Below are 21,696 nucleotides of genomic sequence, written 5' to 3'. Positions count from 1 at the left end.
CACATCACACAAGACACATAGCAACTCCAGTGTCTCACCTACCAAGCCCTTAAGGCATAACACTCAAAAACAACATTTTCTTGTCATTGGAGATTCCATAGTTAGACACACGGATGTCCCACTCACCAGGATAGATAAGGAGAAAGTCATGGTCAGCTGTCTGTCCGGTGCCAGGATTTGTCATATCACACATGCACTCAGGTCTCTCAGCAATAAGTACCATTATGACTCTGTCATAGCTCATGTTGGAGTGAATGACCTGAGACACACCTCACTGGACTATATGAAGAGAAACATGATTGAGTTCTCCGAGTATGTGTCTCAAGCAGGTATGTCCCTCACCTTGAGCAGCATATTACCCTCATCTAGACTGATGTCACAGTATGAACAAAAAATGATTGATTTCAATAACTGACTCAGTTTTTGGTGTAATTCAAAGGGGATCCAGTTTCTGTCAGCGTGGGAAGTGATGGATGATAAACCTTGCTGCTTTGCTCTTGGCTTTCAGCTGCTGGTAACTACTCCATAGTGCCATTTTTAGGAAAGGTCTCAAAAAGAAAATTGCAGACGTGAAAATTGCCAACCATAACAAAATGAGGGTTATGCTGCTAAACGCTAGAAGCTTAAACAAAAAACTGCACACTGTTGAAGCATTTATATCACTGTTGGATGAAGATGTCTGTCCAGTCACAGAAACCTGGTTCAAGGCCTCAGAGAGTACCCTGGCCTTGCAAGGCTGTAGCATCAATGCATTCCACACCTTCAGACTGCAAAATGAACATGTGAGAACCAAAGGAGACAATGTTCCTATCTATATTAGAGATAAATTCACCTTCCGTCTAGTTAGACTAGACAACTCCATGGAGTTACTCCAGGTCCAGGTAACAGTGGGTAAGACTGTCATTCAAGTCCTAGCTAGTTAAAGAACCCCCTCCATGGGTCATGACAGTGATGAAGCCTACTTAACCAAACTGAAGACAATCAAAATTGTACCAAACACACTGGTTATGGGGATTTCAATTATCCCACTTTCAACTGGGAAACCTATTCTAGCCCTAACTCACTAGCACAAAAGTTCCCTGACTTTCTTAACTCAAATTCCCTGGAACAAATTGTTCAAACCCCAAGAAGAGGAACAAACATACTACATCTGTCCTCACTAACATGAAAAACAGATGTACCAGCACAACTGTCAGACCCTCATTAGTTAAATCTTAACACAAATCAGTTGCCTTCCACCTGGCACTAACACCAGAACTCACAAAGGGCAAAGTCACGCTAAAAAACAGCACCAAAGTAAACTATACCCTCCTAGTGGGAGGTATAAATGCATTCCAAGCCCCACCCCAAGCTAGAAATGGTAACTACACCAAAGCTTACACTAAAGCCCAGTACAATCACATGCATAAGTGTATATACTCAGCTGTTCCAGAGAGAATTAAAGCCAGAGCCCCAAGTAAAAAAAGCCACCCTGTTGGACATCCAGCATCAACAAACTTTGCAACAAAAGCAAAAAGTTGCTGTCTAAGAAAACTAAGGCGAGACCTTAACAATGGAAAAGCACCCTTCTCAGCCTCAACAGGCAAATAAGACAATATGTCAAATCCTCTAAAGGTAACTTTGACAAAAATTTAGCAATTACAGCCAAGAATAACCATATGGCCTTTTACAGCTACGTACGTAGCCTAAAAGTTAGGACCCAAGCATGTGCCAAACTAGTGACTAATGGTATCACACATACACTGATCCTGCAGAGATAGAAAACCAGCTCAAATTTCACCCAAACCATTTTTTTCTGAGTACGCTGATATGTTTGAAGACAAACTAGGCAAACTCCCAGTTGTGTATTCCATGAAGTTAAACTGTGAGGTAAGCCCAGTTATCAGGCCAGCATGGAAAGTTCCGGTAGCTATGAATAACAGAGTCAAAGCCGAGCTAGACAGAATGGTGCAGCTTGGTGTAATTTGTCCAGTAGAAGAACCAAATGAATGGGTATCTTACATAGTAGGAGCTCATAAGAAAATCTCAGATGATATCAGAATCTGTATTCATCCAAGAGATTTGAACAAAGCATTAAAAAGACCTCATCATCCTACTTACATAGTTGCTGCCCTCATGCCAAATGCCACTGTTTTTTTCTGTCTCAGATGCAAAAAGTTCATTTTGCAAATTCTTCTTGATAGAAAATCTTCATTGCTAACCACATTCAGTACATCATTCTGAACATATAGATTTCTGAGAATGCGTTTGGAATAAATTCTGCCAGTGAAATCTTTCAATGTGTGATGGAACAATTTTTTTCTGGCTATCCATGTGCTAATATAGTAGATGATATTTTTGTAGGAAGCAATGATGAAGTTGAACATGATAGAAACCTCAAGAAAGTTCTGGAAAGAGCTTGTGAAGTGAATCTTAAGCTGAATCCTCATAAATATTAATTCAGGCTACAAGAAGTTACTTATGTGGGTCATTTATTTACCAGTTCAGGCTTACAAACAGATCCTTCTAAGCAAACAACAGTTCTTGAGATGCCAACTCTAGGCAATGTACAAGCCATATATTTTCTTGGCATGGTCAACTATTTAGACAAGTTCATTCCAGATTTGAGTCAACTTTCAGCACTGCTGAGAAAGCTGACATGCAAAGATATAACCTGGTCCTGGTCAGAATAACACCAAAGGGTATTTGATTCCTGAAACAGAAAATTGCCAGTTCACCCACTCTATGCTACTATAATGTTCACAAACCAGTAAGTCTTCCTGTGATGTTTCTAAGTTTAGTCTTGGTGCAGTCATTCTTCAAGAGGATAGACCGGTAGCCTATGCATCAAGGAACTCTTACCAAAACTGAGATGTAGTATGCCCCAAGATGCAGTATGCCCAGAATGAGAAAGAACTCTTGGCAATTGTGTTTGCACATTCGAAGTTCCATGATTATATTTATGGCCGACCTATCCAGATAGAAAGTGACCACCAACCTCTAATCACTATTTTGAGAAAGCCAATGCACACAGCTCCTGCAAGATTGCAATGCATGGTGCTCAGATTGCAGAAGTACAATATCAATTCTGTTTACACAAAAGGCAAACTTCTTTATCTTGCTGATACCTTATCCAGATCAACCGGGAAAACCACTGAACAGCATGAGAATGAGCAACCTGATTTTTAGGTCACACACGTGAGAAATCTTTTCTTCCACATGTCATGATGAGCTTAGAACTCACACAGCTTCAGATCCAATTTTCCAGAAGCTCAACCACTTTATCAGTCAAGGATGGCCATCAAAACAATCTTGTTTAACTGTAGATGTGCAGCAGGATTTTCCATACACACTTGAGAGTTTGTCTGACAATGGTATCATCATGAAAGGTCCAAAAGTGATTGTTTCAAAATACTTGCAACAAGAGTATATTATGATATTGCATCATGGCTGTTATGAAAGGAGGTATTGCCAACCCAGCTATCTGGAATTTTGTAAATAATTATATCTCATTTGTGAATGCCAACATGATTTATATAAAAGTGTAACAAAAGGAGATACTGCCAGCACAGCTGTCTAGAATTTTAATGGTTATGTGTCATTTGTGAATGTCAACATGCTTCATGTAAGAGGCTTGTGTTAGAACTGTATGTCATGTATATATCAAACTTGTTTGTACAGACATGTGTGTTAAAAAGGTATTTTGTAAAGTACTGGTCTTAAAGATGTATCCAAACTGTGCTCTGCTGGAAGAGAACAGAAATGTACATGCACTATTATAACTGTTTAAATGTAAATGTTTTAACAGTGGTAACTGGAATACATGAGGCTAATCTCAGTCTAGTAATGGAATTACTTGATGAGTGGATGGGGGATCGTAGGTTTGTCCCGGGGATTACTTCCGTGTCAGTATTAGACAGAGGCACAGTAAAATAAACCTTAAAAAGGGCACAGTATGCTCAAATCAAGGGGTGGCGTAAGCCAAACAAAATCGGGCTAGGCTTGTAATTGCCCCAGGGCAGATAGCCTAGTATGAACCTATGAACCTATGAATTAAACTACTTTATGGCAGCCATGCGACACAATAACTGTGCTGAGAAGCTTTCCCTATTGTCTTGGAAGTGTTGAATTGTTTTATGACTTCCAGTCTCTGCGAAAGATCTGAGGAAAAGCCCTTGTCTATGTATTTTTACAGGTAGATGCTAAATGCTACCAGTTTCCATCAATGGTTGTTTTGGGCCTAGATGACAAGAAGTTATGTCATTTTGCAAGCTACCCCAGCAGTAAGATTTGAGATATTAATTTAACAAGTCTCTGAGATAGAGATAGAGAGAGAGAGAAAGAGAAAGAGAAAGACAGCATTCTGTAGTCTGTCTTGGACCTGACAAGAAGACCCATTCACAATGTGTCTGCCTTGCTCTGTAAGTAAGTTAACTAGGGTATAGTAATTTTCTTAGATTTAGTCAGGAATATAGTGAAGCATAGTTTAGATGTTTTTCTTCATTTATCTGAGACTGTCCTGCAATGTTGTTTTAAATATTTATGCGATTTTGAACTCTGATGTCACTGTAAATATATATTTAGTATTGTCCTGTTCTTTTATTATTTATTATTAAATGCATTTAAAACTTTCATTGTGTCTGATTTGTGTAGAGAAATTTAAGTTCTGAGAGTACTTGAGTATTTATTTTGTCACACTGTGTAGGCCACTCCCAGTAGCCTTTCTCTTGGTCAAACTAGCATTTGTATTAATAGTAACATTACACAGTAAGATTGGACACCCTTTGATAAGGGCCTTAACGTAGCTGATAAGGAACTGGCTGGTGGCAGTGATAACTACCTTATAGTCTGGGCAAAAGGGGCATAGCTAGTAAACCTGTGCCAGCCTTTCCCAGGTGTGTGTATGTTTGTGTGTGTGTGTGTGTGTGTGTGTGTGTGTGTGTGTGTGTGTGTGTGTGTGTGTGTGTGTGTGTGTGTATAAATCAGTTCTTAAAGAGTGTGTGTGTGTCAGCTACTTGGACAGGGACACGAAGCACTGGTTGGACAGAGAGGGTGCTGGATGTCTTAGCCACTCAGCTGAGATCTCAACTCTATAGCTGTGCCAGTGGAGAGTCTTACTGGAGATCTGGAGAAAGAGGGAGAAACCAGCCCCGGACTGACTGTGGTCTCTATGTGCTCTTAAGGGAAATTTCACTTGATGTATAGAGCTGGATTTGGAAATACTGTGTGTGTGTACCTTGTCACTCTCTCAGTGTACATCACCCACTGTTGCCGGTGGTGAGGATTGAGGCTCCATGATTACTGGTCCAGTGTTGTGGCATCACAGTGGCCACCCAGGAACTGTTTCTACCAAAAGAAGGGTGAGAGATCTAGTATTTTGGCCTTCTATGTCAAAATATATTGAGAAAGTACTTTCATCTTGCTTTGCTTGTAATAGTACAAAGCCACATCAACAAAAAGAACCACTTCATTTAAGCCAGATTCATGAATTACCATGGTGAACAGTAGCCACAGTTGTCCTTGAATGGTATGGTCATCATTACTTGCTGTTAGTATACTATTATTCAAATTGGTTTGAGATTGACCTTCTTCCTAACCTAATGTTCAATACTGTCATTACTAAGTTGAAGAGAAATTCTGTCCATGGTAGTCTGCACAGAGTTATTTCTGAAATGATGCACAGTTTAGAAGTCTGCAGTTCAAAAAATTTGCAGAAACATGGGACTTTGTTCATATATTATGAGTAGTCCTGAGTACATACAGTCAAACGGCTTAGCTGAATGTGCAGTTCAAAGTGCAAAACAGCTGTTAGAGAGACCCAAACATGAAAATACTAATGTTTTTCTTAACTTGTTTAATCTCAGAAACATTCCTCGTGATAATCATCTTGGTTAACCTGCGCAGAGACTTTTGTCAACGCAAACCAGAACCACACTGTCAGTCAGCAGTAATCTATCTGTTCCGTGTGCTTAAAACAACAAAGCAGTGAAAGCCCAACTGTTGAAAAAGCATTTATCTCAGAAGTCCTACTGTGATAAGTCCAGCAAACTGCTCAATTCATTACAGGAAGGGAGATAGTGAGGTTGCAGACAACAAAAAGATTTGACTGGATTGGACTTGTGAAAAGTTTATGTCAAGAGCCAAGATGGTACATTGTGGAATCAGAAGAAATGGAATTTAGGCAGAATCAGAAGCATTTACTACCAGTGTCTGAGCCAGTTTTACAGCATCTTCCCTATAATAAAGACTCTAATTCTAAGAGCGACTTTTCCAATGTTCCTGTTGCAGAGGACATTCCATCAGCAATCCCTGTTCCTGAGAATTTCCCTGAAAGTCCTAAGGCAGGACATTCTCCAATGATTGTCCCTGTTGCTAAACTCAATCTTAACTATTACATTACGAGATCAGGTCGGATTTCCAGACCTAGTTCCAGATACACAGCAACCTGTACATGACTGTTGTTTTGTTTATTATTGTCTGTATAATTGTCAATGTGAGGCAGCTCAGTAAAGAGGGAGGATGTAGATCAGATTATGTGATATACCTTTAAGAAGCATTCCAGCCAGTGGGCATATGCATATAAGTACTGAGCATGTGCAAGCAAGAGTGCTATTTTGAGTGAGTAGCCAGAGTGATAGCTTGCATGTGTGTAGTAGTCAGTCAGTTAGTTAGTTTGTTTAAGTTTAATGTTTCTGACATCCATCCTGATGTGTTGCATGTAATAAACTACTTAAATGAACACCCAAGCCTCTCCGTCTTATTGAGATACACTAGACAAGTGACAGTGGTGAATCGTGCCTTTTAGTGCTGGGTACTTATCAGGCTAGTATACTACAGTATGAGATAGAAGTAGCTGACTATAGTGGAGGTGATGTGGGAATTCAGTCCATGGTAGGGTGGTAGTGCTGAAGCATGTATTTTAGTTCCAGATACTTATCATAGTAATATATTACAGTATGAGCTAGTGGTAACTAACTCTAGTGGGGGTGATGTGGGAGTTCATTCCATGGTAGGTTGGTAGTGTTCAAGCATGCCTTTTAATGTTGGATACTTATCAGGGTAGTATATGAGAGTGAGATGCCCCTCCTCTGGGCCAGTAATCAAGAAGTCTGAATCCTCACCACTGACACTAGTGAGGGACATTCACTTGGAATAAAAATAGATACATGCAGTGTTTCCAGATGCAGCTGTCTGCACCAAGCACAATTTCCCTTAAGAGCACACAGGGGATACAATCAGTCTGAAAGATAAGTTTCCCTCTCTGTTTCTCCAGGCCCCCAATAAGACTCCGCTTACACAGGTGTAGAATTGAGTCTTCAGCTGAGTGTTCCAAGCCAAGTCCTCCACCACCCTGTGAAACCAGTGATCTGTGTCCCTGCTGCAAGTAGCTGACACACACATTCTTTGAGATTTGATTTTCACACACACCCACACCTGGGAAAGGCTGGCATAGATTTACTAGATCTGCATCCTCAGGCCAAGCTATAAGGTAGATTCACTGCCACCAGCCAGCTACTTTAAGGCTCTTACAAGAGTACCCAATTATACTGAGTAAAATTAATATTAATACAAATGGTAGTGTTTGACCAATGCAGCAAGAGTTTCAGGAGTGGCCACAGTATCACCAAAATAAATATAAGTACTCTCAAATGTTAAAATATTCTCTAAAAGACCAGCCACAATGAAAAGTTTAAATGTATTTAATAAATAATAAAATAACATGAAAATACTAAATATCCATTTACAATAAACACCAGAGTTTCAATCACAGGAAATATTAAAAATATCACTGGTGGATAGATTGACACAGATATAGAAAAACAGTACTTAACTAATCTCACTATATTTTCTTGCCTGATCTAAATAATTACTATTCTCTGGTTACTTACTAAAAAAAGCACGATGAAGTAGGTGAGTAGTCCTCCTTTGTCACGTTTCAAAACAGACTGCTTTGAAACTTCTGTTTCATTAAGTATTAAAACATCATTCAGTGCTGGATTACAAAATGACATCACATATATCCGGTCACCTGACTCTGGTTCCTGCACTACCCCCTTTACTAGAAACTGAACTAGAATTTAACATGTGTTACTATACATATAGATAGAGCTTTGCTAAGATGTGTTATAGTGTCTGGAAGCTATAAAACCATTTCAACATTTCCACCCTTCCAGGGTAGCAATTAGTTCATCGCTAAGGACAATACAGTAGGATTCCTAATCACGTTTTTCACAGACATTTCATCTCTGGCTACAGTCAAAACTGTAAGATACATTCTTTATGGCCCAAACCAGGTAATTTAATTTCAGACTATTTTTCAAAGTTAGCTGAAATGAAATTAACCACTTCTCTTCCAGTATCCTCTGTCACAAAATATTCATTTCAGCAGTTACAATATAATCTGACATATAGGTATATTTCTTGACCCACTGTTGGTACAGTTTTAACACAAGAAGTTTTACAGATACATGTTCAACAAAAGCACCTGTACAAATCAGTTTGATATACAAATGACATAACATTCTTTATAAAATTCCAGCTAGCTATGCTGGCATATGTTACACATCTACTGCCCTACTTCTCCTGGCATAGCTGGCAATGCCTCACATCATCACTATTAGTAGCTGACTATAGTGGGGGTGATATGGGAGTTCAGTGCATGGTAGAGTGGTAGTGTTGAAGCATGCCTTTTAGTGCTAGCTACTTAGGGTAGTATAGTAGAGTATGAGCTAATAGTAGTTGACTATAGTGGAGTTGGTGTGGGAGCTCAGTTAAATTTAGTTATTTAAAGACAGAAGAGTGATGAGTTCTAGAGGGGAGATTTGCAGCAAAGCTAGCTGTTTTATTGCAGCATTGCTCCAGCTTTAATGTGGAAGTTTGTAGGTTAGTAAAGAGTGTGGAGGCATACAGTAGGGTAGGTAGGAGGTAGGCTTTAGCTACAGTTTCTCTAGTTCTGCCTACTAGTTAGGGTTTTGCATTATATAAGTGGCCAAGCATCTGGTGTTTTGTAATAACAGTAAACATAGGTAAAAGTTCATGTTGTGATCAATGGTGACTCGTAAGAGTTTACTGTTAGGAGGCCTAATCAATCAGGGTGTTATTTAATGAAGTGATTTTGAAAAGAGTTTTCTTTGGGTGAATATTTTAGGGGTGAAAAATAGTAGTTTTGCTTTTCTGGCATTAAGTAGGAGTTGTGAGTTGTGTAGCCAGGATTTTATGGACATAAAGGATTCTTGAGTAATTTCATGACATTTTTGTAGGTTGAAGGCTCTGCAGATGAGTGCAGAGTCATTTGCATATCGTATAAGAGTGGTGTACAGGGAAGCAGTGTGTAGACCATTTATAAATATGTTAAACATGAGGGGTCTAAGTATGGAACCTTGTGGCACCCCCTACAGTAATTGGTAGAAATAAAGCACATTCCTGCTGCCATTTTACTGCTTGTGGTCAATCTGTTAAGTATCTGTTAAACCAGGAGAGGGAGGAGGGGGAGAGACCTAATGAGGGCAGTTTTAGTAGTAATTTACAGTGAGAGATGGTGTTGAATGCTTTGTCTGTTAAACCAGGAGAGGGAGGAGGGTAAGAGACCTAATGAGGGCAGTTTTAGTAGTAATTTATAGTGAGAGATAGTGTTGAATGCTTTATCTGTTAAACCAGAAGAGGGAGGAGGGGGAGAGACCTAATGGGGGCAGTTTTAGTAGTATTTTATAGTGATAGATGGTGTTGAATGCTTTATCTGTTAAACCCAGAGAGGGAGAGAGACCTAATGACGGCAGTTTTAGTAGTAATTTATAGTGAGAGATGGTGTTGAATGCTTTTTCAGGTCTTGGAATAAGGAAGATTCTAGGTTAACAGTGTTTCTGTTTTTATTAATGGTTTCAGTAAAGTGAAGTAGGGCAGTAGTGGTGTTATGGCTGGGGTGAAAGCCATGCTGTGTGGGGGAGAGAAGATTGTTTATGGTTAGGTATTACAATAATTGGGAATTGATACACTTTTCTCATATTTTAAATACTGGTAACAGGATAGCAATAGGTCTGAGGTTGGAGTGGTCATCTCAGAGGATCCTGCTTTACAAAGACGAAGTATGTATGTATGCTCACTTCCAAATTGTTGGGACATGATATTCTAGAATGGATCTGTTTATTGCTATTGATACTGGATATGACAGAGCTTCAGCTACAATTTTTAGAAATTCAGGAGTAAGGTTGCTTGCAACAGAGATCATAGTTTTTTAGTTTTATGAGATATTGTCTTATGGTGGAGGCAGGGACAGGTTTGATTGAGAAGTGAGCTTTCATGTGGTTTTGTTGGTGGGAGATGGTCTGATGATAGACTTGTCATTGATAAGTGAGGCTACAGCTTGAAGAAGGATTTGTGAAGTTTTCTTGCAACAGTTGAAGTATCTTCTGGGAAGAGAGTGGGTTGTTCACATTCACCTATATTTAGTAGATTGTGGACTGATGACCAGAATTTTTGGGGATTATTTTGAGTTTTTGTGTGCCTGCTGTAAGTTAAAGTAATGGAGTTTTTTGTCAAACCTTATATTGTGTTTTGTTTTATTTATTATCTCTTTGTAGTGTAGAAGTTTTATCCTAGAATTAGTTGGGATGCCATGCTTTTCAGTCCTTCACTCTAAACACCATTAGTTGCCTACTATTTTTAGATAGCCATGTTGGTGGTTTAAGTTTACTGTTTTTCGTTTGATGGAAGCATGTTCATTCAGTGCATTGTTAAGGTTTTGTTAAATTTGAGATTGGCTTCATTTAGGGGAAGATTTTTTAACATATTCTGATTGTATTGCTTGAGAGTGGAGATGAAATTGTCTACATTAAAATTTGATAGGTTAAACACATTCTTGTTGTATGTGTAATGTTTTACTGGATTGCATATAATCCTGTAAGCAAAACTGGGCAGGTGTCACTTGGGATGTCAGATAGTGTGCGATAATTATATATATTACAGAGTTTAGTTGACTGAATCCAATCTAGAATATAGGCCTTACAAGAGGGTTTGTTATATCTTGGTGTATTTATGAGGTGAGAGAAACTATATAGGTTAATACTGGTAGTGGAGGTATCAGATACAGTTTGGGCCCAGTCTGTGTTAAGGTCCCAAGGATGATGTTTTTTAAGTATATTGGTAGATGTCCAAGATAGTATGTCCTCTGCTGTGCTGATGTTATTGCCAGGGGGAATATATAAAGTTATAATGTTTATCATCTTATAAGAGTTTAGCTTGAGAAGGGCAATAAGAATCTCTGCAGGTGTTGTGGGAATACAATAACTATACCACCTGCTTCCTCCTGGTGGGACGATTTCAGTGTCTTTGATTTCAGGTTTTAGCTATGTTCTGTGATAGTGAGGGTGTAAGGATTATAATAAAGTATGAAAGCATGCAGTTCAGTTAATTTATTACAAAAGTTTCTAGGGTTAATGTTTATTAATTTTAAACATGCTTCACCCAAGTTGCTTTAGTGACGTGTTACATTTATTCATGGTTGTGTGGGCCATCGTGGAAGATGCTGTTGTGGTTGGACCTGGTTGCAGTGAATGTCACCGCATAGTTTCAGTAGGGATAGCTGGAATATAAAATGCCACTTGGCTTTAAATCTGTCCCTTGTGACTAGTTTGTGGGCTGGGTTAGTTACTTTTTTTTATAAATATTTGAAAAAATGGCTGTGAGATAGGATGTAAAGGTTGTGGACTATACATACTGAAATATGGGAGTATTTGTCATTAAGAGGTGTAGTATAAGGGTCTATATTAGGTCACCGAAATGTTATTCCAGTGAACATCTATTCATTGACCCCTAATCATCGAAAACCGCTTTACTGATTTGCTGAATTTACTAAGGGCAACAAAATAGTTGCCCAAAAGCACAATGGACAACTACAGAACTTTTTTCCTTTTCTCCACTGAAGTGCAATCTCTGAGTTAGTATATATAGTTAGTGGGGTTATGGGGTGTGGGGGGCAAAGCCCCCCACTTGGGTGTATTTAAGTCAAGTACAAGTTGGTTGGTTGTGCTTTGGGCAACTATTTCATTACCCATAGTAAATTCAGCGAATTGCTGACACAATTTTTGATGATTAGGAGTCAATGAATAGATATTCACCAGAATAACATTTCGACAAACTGATATAGCCCCGTATTATATTTGGTTATGTGTGCTAGTCTTGAGAGAGTTGAACTGTAGCACCTTGAATAGTATGTTGATTATTATCTAAATGTTTAGTTAGTGAAAATGTAGACACTATAATGATAGAGGGCTGGATAGGATTTGACTGGTTGTGTGTTGGGAGAAATGGGAGGGGTTGTAGAGTTACAATATTGATGAAATCCAAGTGAAATCCAAGTGATAGTAAGAAGAACAGTAGGACATGGTTAGCAGCTGTGTGAATGTGGGGCAAAAATATAGGTTGTAAGCTGTTTTGCAATTGGTGACAATGTGGTAGGTGAAGATTAGTTTAGGATAAGTGTAGATGATGTGGGGGAAGGTGGGAATTGGAGGTAGGGTAGGGGAGTGCAGTGAGCTCTACCAATGAGGTACTTCAATAGAAAGCAGTTAATCTCCCCTTAGATGGTTTTATATTCAAAGCAATTGATGAGGTAGAATGTTTAGAGATATAAAGACAAGATTTCTGCACTCTAAATACTTGAGGTGAGTCACAGCATTTAACTATATTGTTATGGGTTTTATTTGCTTTCTTCAGGTAAATTTTGCACAACAAAAATAAGATATGCTAAAGTGTTAATTTAGCCTCTAAATAAAACAGAATAAGGCCTGTAAGGGTGAGAGGAAGAGCCCTTCCAGTAGATTTAACACTATAATGTAAAATGCACTCATGCAAAATAGAGAGAAAACAAGATATTTCAGTAGTTTAATTTGATGCTTGGAAACTGCCTTGCGTTGGTTTTAACTGAGGGTATTTGTCCTTTTATGTTTTTACATCTGGAGTGAAATTCAGCTGTACAACTTAATTTGGCAGTGAGATTGTCATTCTTTTGCAGCAGGAATCTTCAAGTGATATTATGTGCTCAGTACACTGGGGGACAGAGAGAGATTAAAATAATCAGGATTGTTTGGTGGTTGACCTGGGTAGATAAAGTACTATTCATCTATGTTGTGCTATGCTATGTAATGTTAGGCCAACATAAGTAATGCACTATATTTCGCAGTTGTCTTTATAGCTTTAAAATTGGAAAATAATGCAGCTAACAAAAATATGTGTTGGCATGCAAGTCTGGGATTCCTGAGATGGAGGTTTCCAGATTTTAGAAGGACAGGTAGAATGCCTGTATCAGTCAGTTTGCACTTCTGTTCCATAGCATCCAGTCTGTAAATGTGAAATTTAAGCATTTTAATAAGTTTGAATTTTAACAGATACAAAAACATTAAAAAATGACCCAAACTCTTTTCACAACCAGAAGTGTCTCAGATTATTAACAATTGATTAGACTAGCCAGTAACTGTGTGTGTACATAATAGAAAGCTATGCATATTTTAGAAAGGATGCGTTTTGTGTAAAACATCTAGGAAACAAAGTAATTAGCATTAATGAGACTAGCTAAATCTTTATTTAAAGTTCATTTGATAGTCTTGTATTAGACAGAGGCATGATGCTGTGTTAACATTTTTATGTAATACAAGCTATGTTAATAACCCAGCTGAATTTCTGAAAGATGAGGGAAAATTAAACAGATTTGGATGGCATTATGGAAACATTGGTAACTGGGATATCAAAACCCTGCTGTTTGCAAAGTTACGCTGGATACTGCAATTACAGAGAAACTAAGAAATGTTAGTAGAGTCTCGATTCATATTAAACAAAATCTTAGTTCTGTATTGTGTACAGTATAGTATAAATTTCTATTTGACTATTTGGTAAAAAGTTTCTGGTGCGTAAATTGTGCAAGACTAGTGAATTGTCAGATTATTTCTGTTTAACTGCTGGCTATATGCTTTAAGACTGAGGTATTTGTTATTTTACAGAAGGCCATCCAAGGGTACTGAGAGTTTAATGTAATTTATGGAGGACTTCTCTTGTGTTGTCTCATCAGATATTTGGTTAGATTTAAGCAATTTAAATGCACATGAGTAACCTGGGAAACGATGTTCTCAGCAAATTCTATTAAGAACCTGCTTTCAGAAACCATGTGCACAATGGCTTTGACCCGGCATTGTTAGATTACCTTTAAGGATAAATAGCATATTAGATGTGATTTTAACCATCAGCTTAGTTAAGCTGAATGATGTACATCTAACACCATCACTGGGTAACTCGTCAAATCCTTAAAGGGTCCACTTGAAGTTGGTAGTGGGATACCTCAGGGCTTGATCCTGGGATCCTTTCCCTTTCAGGCTTTTATCAATGCCCCAGTCCTAATAGCCACAGATGTTGGATTTCCAAATGTGCTGTTAATCCTAAGACTGTGAGCCTCGTAACTAGCAGTAAAGAGCAGGAACATCAGAGTTTTGGGGATAAATTGTACCTGTGGGCATATGGGATTGGGGTCTCATTTAATAGTCGGAAATGTAAGCTCATGTACATGGGCTCTAGTAATCAAAAGTATTATAATTATGTGTTGCACTGAGATATTTTATCTGAATGCTCCACTTTCCAAGTCTTAAAAGTAATCGTATCTAATAACTTGATTGCAGTGATCATGTTAGTTTTGTGGTGAGAAGGCATTTCCTGAAGAAAGGAAATGTTAGTACCGTTGTTCAAACATTTAGCTAAATGACTGAATGGATATAGTAACAATTTCTTGTATTTTAGCAGGGATTTTAAAAGGGTCTATATTAGAAGACCGAATGAAAAAAATAGGGAATGGCAAAACAGCGAAAAGACCGAACCTCGAAGCGCTGTTTGCCAGATTGCGGTACAGTGAAGATTGGAATATTTGCCCTTTCCCCACTGTAGTGTGATCTCAGAGTTGCTATATATATATTTAGCGGGGGGAGTGGGGGGGCTAGCAAGTTCGAGGTCTGGTCTATTCAATGTTTTGCCATTCGCTATTTTTTTTCATTTGGTCTTCTAATATAGATCCATTTTAAAAGACTTGAGGAAAATTAAAAAAATATATTTTACTACACTTTTAAGTATGTTGAAGGACTCTATTAACAAAGATCAGCTTCAAAAGCTGAACTTGCATGGAAATTTAGGTCACTATAGGAATTTGAGAACACTGCCATTTTTTAACCGCAAGGAGCAGCAATTTCCTGCTGTCTTTAGAAACAGTGATTGTTGCTCCATGAAGAAAATTCTTCCATTATGAAATATTAAGGAACTGCAACAAACTACCATTTTCTGTTAAGACATGCAGAATCCTCAAATCCTGACCCTTAGTATGGGAAATATGCTTTGGGTATTACAAATTTTTTGAGAAGTTTCAAAGCCTCAGTTAACCATTGAAATATTGAATAAGAAAAAAATATATTGATCCACTTCATACTGCCTTGTAAGATATGCAATACACTTTCTTTTACTATAAAAAGTCAGTCAATAACTTCTTTCAAAAACAGTCTTGCTACACACACACACACACACACACACACACATGCTCTCTCTCTCTTTCGCACGCGCGCACACACAGAAACACAGACACACATGCTCATGAACGTGCAGACATACACACATAAACACACACACACACACACACACACACACACACACACACACACACACACACACACACACACGCTATCTCTCTCGCATGCGCGCACACACACACACACACACACACACACACACACACACACACACACACACCCACACACGCTCATGAACGTACACACACACACACACACACACACACACACACACACACACACACACACACACACACAGTCAACAAATACTCACACAGAGATGGTGTTGAGGCTACAGAGCCTCCTGGAGCCCAGGAGATCATAATCTTTAAAATCAATGCTTTGAACCCCCAGAATGAAACAAATAACTTCTGAACAAACCACCCTGTTATGAAATGTATACATGTTGATAGAATGTGTGCATTCTTAATATCCTAGTATTTAAAAGAACCCAAATACCCTGGTTTGTTGCACCTTAAATCCTTACTCCTTTTTTACAGACATTAGTGCTTCTAGTGAGTGTCTTATTTTGGCTGCCACTAGCATTTTGACTCTGATACGCATGTGTATGTCCTAAGATAACTGTTCCTACCTTTTTCACATGCCCTTATTGCTGTGCCACAGATTTTCTTTTCCTAGCTTTTTGAATCCTATGCTTCTAATGGAATATCTATGTATTGTTCCACAGCCTTTTGAATCTAGTGTACTTGGAAGCATACATTATACTTTTCTGGATCTAAAAACGTAAGCATAGAACTCAAAAAGTGACCTACAAGCCAGATGGAAACAGTTCATCTCCCCGATGTGTTACCCTCATGTTATTGTGCTACACCGGAGCTGGGAGTATGCTGCTAGTTTCTGTTGCTATATAACTGCACCCTTTACAACACCTAGACCTCATAATGAACACACTACAGTTGGGAGTATGCTGGCAGTATTCTGTTACTATATAACTGTACCCTTTACAATACCTAGACCTCATAATGAACACACTACAGCTGGGAGTATGCTGGTAGTATTTTGTTACTATATAACTGCACACTTTACAACACCTAGACCTTATAACAAACACACTAGAGCTAGGAGTATGCTGGTAGTTTTCTGTTGCTATATAACCACACCCTTTACAGCACCTAGACCTCCTAACAAACAACAGAGCTTTTAACAATGTCACGTATGGGTATACACGTCTCTCCTACTTCTGTAATCCGGTCCTCATTACTTGCACTCTCTGATGTGTCACCAGAGGCATACGATTCAAACTGGCAGGAAATGGACAGTAACACTGGCAAGATAAAGGACATTTACTTCCAACAGCAGCAAGTCTGCAGAACTGATAGAGTGTCCGCATATCTTCCAATACTAATAGCAAACATACCCAGATGTTTCATTTTAAACATTTTGCTGAGTATCTTGTAAGGTGTCCACAAACCAAATCATAGTGAATTTGGAGACTTTAATTTGTTTCTGTGAATGCCCTTACCTGACAAAAAATTGCTGTATCTTCAACATCAGATTGGTCAGTGAATGTTTAGGCTTTTATTCCCTGCTTGTGAACACCTCTAATCAATGAATAAATCATCTTCCTTGCAGGAGATGTTGTTGCTGAAACGATTGAAAACTCCATAGATGGGGCAAATCTAAAGCATCTCATTCAAGTGCCCAATGGCTGTGGGGAACAGAACATGATCACAATGACACCAGCTGTTATTTCAACACATTATCTGGACAAAACAAGCCAGTGGGACCGACTTGGACCAGACCGCAGAGCAGAAGCCATCAAGTATATAACACAAGGTAAGATCTCACTCCTGCAATGCTGCTAATATTGGCAAAAAAAAAAAAAAAACAGAAAGAAACATAAAACAATAAGTTTCAGTTCATGTCAGGTTGTTCATTGCACCTTTGGTCTTCCTGGAACTAAACACAGTTTGTACTAAATGCATCCAGTAACATTGCTGTCTGTTGTAATATGAGAAAATAAACTCATTCTTTCTTATTTTTGTTACATACAGAGTATACATGCAGGCTTGTGTTAGAATGACTTACTAAGCAGCTGGTTACACAGTAATGCAACATACGTAAATAAGGACAATATCACAAAACAGAGCAACAGACACCATTTATTCACCATTTTACAGCAGTACAACATATTAAAATATTGAAATAAAAGTCTTTTGCAAAGAAGACTGGTCCTGTTTTTAAGTAACCAACCATTCTGAGTGTACATTGCTGAAAATATATATAAAAAAAGAATGAAAAGGAAAAAATCTGTAACATTTTTGACAAATAATGTTAGAACAGCAGTTAGGAAATCCTTCAGTCAAGCACAACTGATTTTCAAAGGTATCCCATCTACGTCAGTGTTACTATCCTTCTATACTCTGCCTTAATTAGACCAGTTATAGATTATGATGTCCCTTTTGGTATGTACCTAGCCAGATCTGTCATGCAGCTAGAAAGGTCCCAAAGTTTCCTAATTAAGAAAGAAGTTGGCATAATGGTTAAGATATTTAAAAGGTGCAGGGATTGATTCTCACATAGGTTAATTGGCTAGGCTTAAACTAGCCCACAAAGGCAGTTAACCTTGTACTAATCTGTGAACCTAAAATTATTAGCTAACAAGACAGACTAGAAGCTTTATCCCTATACTCTTGTCTCTTACAAGTGCTTGTGTGCAGATCTATGCCTGCTATTTCATGCTATCAAACACCACACCCTAATGGGTTGGGCTGGATGAGCACATCCTAACAGGTTAGTCTGGATGACCACACCCTAATGGGTTGTACTGGATGAGCACACCCTAATGGGTTGGACTGGATCACCACACCCTAATGGGTTGGACTGGATGACCACACCCTAATGAGTTGGACTGGATAATCACATCCAAATGGGTTGGACTGGATGAGCACACCCTAATGGGTTGGGCTAGATGAGTACTCCCTAATAGGTTGGACTGGACGAGCACACCCTAATGTGTTGACTGGATGACCACACTCTAATGGGTTAGCCTGGATGAGCACACCCTAATGGGTTGGACTGGATCACCACACCCTAATGGGTTGGACTGGATGACCACACCCTAATGAGTTGGACTAGATGACCACACCCTAATGGGTTCCCTATGCATTTACTGGATGAACAGCCACAAAAACACCCAAACTAAAAATCTGAATCTCCACCAACATTTTAATAAAACACACTGGAGTTACAGATTTTTTACTCAGTGGTTGCTTCATCTCTGGAACAAATTGTCCTTGTATGTTCAGCAGAGCAGCATTCTTGCCTCCTTCTAGATACTCTTGATGATTGTATGGTTACCCTAAAGTTTACCTCTGCCTGACTTATTTCTCTTTCCTGGAAGGGATTTATTTGCCCTGTAGTTCTGTGAGCCCTTCAGCCTATAAGCCTAAATAAATGTACCTAAACCATTGAAAAATGCAGTTTTGACATTCATAGTACACTCACGCTCATATTGTAGTATGAATTTGCTGAACCAGCTGATATGTCCTGTTTTTGGTTTATGTTCACAAGTCACTTTTCAGCAAAACCTGAATGTTTGAGACCAATTAATGAAATGGGTGGTCCTCAAAAATCTTTTTACATGTGGGGTGTAACTTCCCACTTCCCTCATGCAGGTGACTGCCATGGTTCCACTGGGTCTCATCAAGACTGGTCTTTGCTAAATCTGGTCAAAACCAACCAGATGAAGCTTCAACTGTTTGAAAAATACAAATGAAAATGTTGCCCCCTCCCTTACTTAAATATGCCATCTTCATGGTCATACAAGCAAGGAGAAAATGAAAATAAAAAATACTTAGCCAGTGAACAAACCAAAAGCATATCACCTGTGGTTCCCTGTGGGAACAGCAACTGAACAAACCAAAAGCATATCACCTGTGGTCCCCTGTGGGAACAGCAACTGAACAAACCAAAAGCATATCACCCATGGTTCCCCGTGGGAACAGCAACTGAACAAACCAAAAGCATATCACCTGTGGTTCCCCGTGGGAACAGCAACTGAACAAACCAAAAACATATCACCTGTGGTTCCCCATGGGAACAGCAACTGAACAAACCAAAAGCATATCACCTGTGGTTCCCCGTGGAAGAAAGAGATGAAACTGAGGGAGTGCACAAACCAAAAGCATATCACCTGTGGTTCCCTGTGGAAACAGCAACTGAACAAACCAAAAGCATATCACCCATGGTTCCCCGTGAGAACAGCAACTGCACAGATGAAAACTGAGGGAGTGTACAAACCAAAAGCATATCACCTGTGGTTCCCTGTGGGAACAGCAACTGCGCAGATGCAAACTGAGAGAGTATACAAACCAAAAGCATATCACCTGTGGTTCCCCATGGGAACAGCAACTGAACAGATGAAGCTGAGATAGTGTACAAACCAAAAGCATATCACCCGTGGTTCCCCATGGGAACAGCAACTGAACAAACCAAAAGCATATCACCTGTGGTTCCCTGTGGGAACAACAACTGAACAAACCAAAAGCATATCACCCATGGTTCCCCATGTTAACAGCAACTGTACAAACCAAAAGCATATCACCCGTGGTTCCCCGTGGGAACAGCAACTGAAACAGATGAAAGCTGATGGAGTGTACAAACCAAAAGCATATCACCTGTGGTTCCCTGTGGGAACAGCAACTGAAAAAGATGAAACTGAGATAGTGTACAGACCAAAAGCATATCACCTGTGGTTCCCCGTGGGAACAGCAACTGAACAGATGAAAACTGAGAGAGTGTACAAACCAAAAGCATATCACCTGTGGTTCCCTGTGGGAACAGCAACTGAAACAGATGAAACTGAGATAGTGTACAGACCAAAAGCATATCATCTGTAGTTCCCTGTGGGAACAGCAACTGAACAGATTAAAACCGAGAGAGTGTACAAACCAAAAGCATATCACCTGTGGTTCTCTCTGGAAACAGCAACTAAACAGATGAAAACTGTGAGACTGTACAAAATGAGATGAAACCTCCTCTGGTTTAAACTTGTCCAAGGGTAGAAAAGCCTTTCACTACCTGCACTCCTTTTACTTCATATAATCATCTGCAAAGACACTGCAGGGCAACTTAATTTAAAAATTACAGCTCACTTGTTGGATTAACGAGGCTTCATCATGCAGGTATTGCTGAGAAATGCCCATGTATAAATGAATGCTATGTTTAAGTCCTTGTTTTCTGTTATACCATAGTCACTGATTAAATGGATTATATTACACTGCCTAACATTTCAGTTTTCTTCTTGATGTCACCATCAGTGTTGCAACAGTACTTCCTTATTTGTAGGTCATCTGCTCTCCATGATACTGTGGCACAAGAATTTTTCCACCTTTCCTCAGTGACAGCACACCGTGGGGGAACCTGTTCCTTGCTTGGTGTTCCTCAGTGACAGCACACCGTGGCGGAACCTGTTCCTTGCTTGGTGTTCCTTGTCAGGTGTCCTGTTTGCAGATGCCCTGTATTATTCTGTCACCTGTTCTCATTCACATCATAGCAGATGTATCCTGTCATTTATCTTCTCTGACACCAGATCACAGAGATTGTGTCACTTGCTGTCTTTACCAACACCATACCACAGGGAATGTTTCATGTGTTCTACTTGGAAACGCTATTACACAGCAAGATGTTGTGCCCTGCCTTACAAACAGCATCACAGATGATTACGATCACCCATTTCACTAAAACCACAGCATATGGGATCCTTGCATCTCTTCTCACTGACAGCAGCGGACAGGGAATCTGACATCATTTCTCAACAACATCACAATATGTGGGTTGTGTCACCTCTCCTCACAATAACATTGGGAATGGTGTTACCTATTCTCACTAACACTATTCCTTGGTTACTCATTAGAAAAGGGGGTCCTATTTCTTGGCCTCTTTTCGTGATAGTATACTGTAGAACGTGTGTACCCTGCCCATACTGATAACATTATACAGGATATCCTATCACCAGCCCACTTTGCTTACACTGCATTATTGAGGTTCTGGCTCCTGTTTTTACTGGCATCACAATACATGAGTTCTGTCACCTATCCTCTTTGCTGATATCAAGGCAAAGTGATCTTTCTGCTTGTTTTCACTGACATCATAACACTGAAGA

The 21,696-nt window shown here is 39.2% G+C and overlaps 1 protein-coding gene across 1 annotated transcript in view; it reads left to right on the top strand.

Annotated features, from left to right (window-relative positions):
* The window catches only part of LOC122812305 (venom factor-like), a 1,464,680-nt gene that overhangs the window by 673,829 nt on the left and 769,155 nt on the right, over positions 1-21,696 (top strand). Inside the window, exon 17 of the mRNA XM_044084707.1 lies at positions 17,163-17,366. Within this exon, the coding sequence (XP_043940642.1) occupies positions 17,163-17,366 (204 nt within the window). The remainder of the gene's footprint in view (positions 1-17,162; positions 17,367-21,696) is intronic.

The sequence above is a fragment of the Protopterus annectens genome, chromosome 9.part0 (assembly GCF_019279795.1).
Source record: "Protopterus annectens isolate FY-2018-M chromosome 9.part0, PAN1.0, whole genome shotgun sequence".
Lineage (NCBI taxonomy): Eukaryota > Metazoa > Chordata > Ceratodontiformes > Protopteridae > Protopterus > Protopterus annectens.
This window is presented reverse-complemented; position numbering and strand designations above follow the sequence as displayed.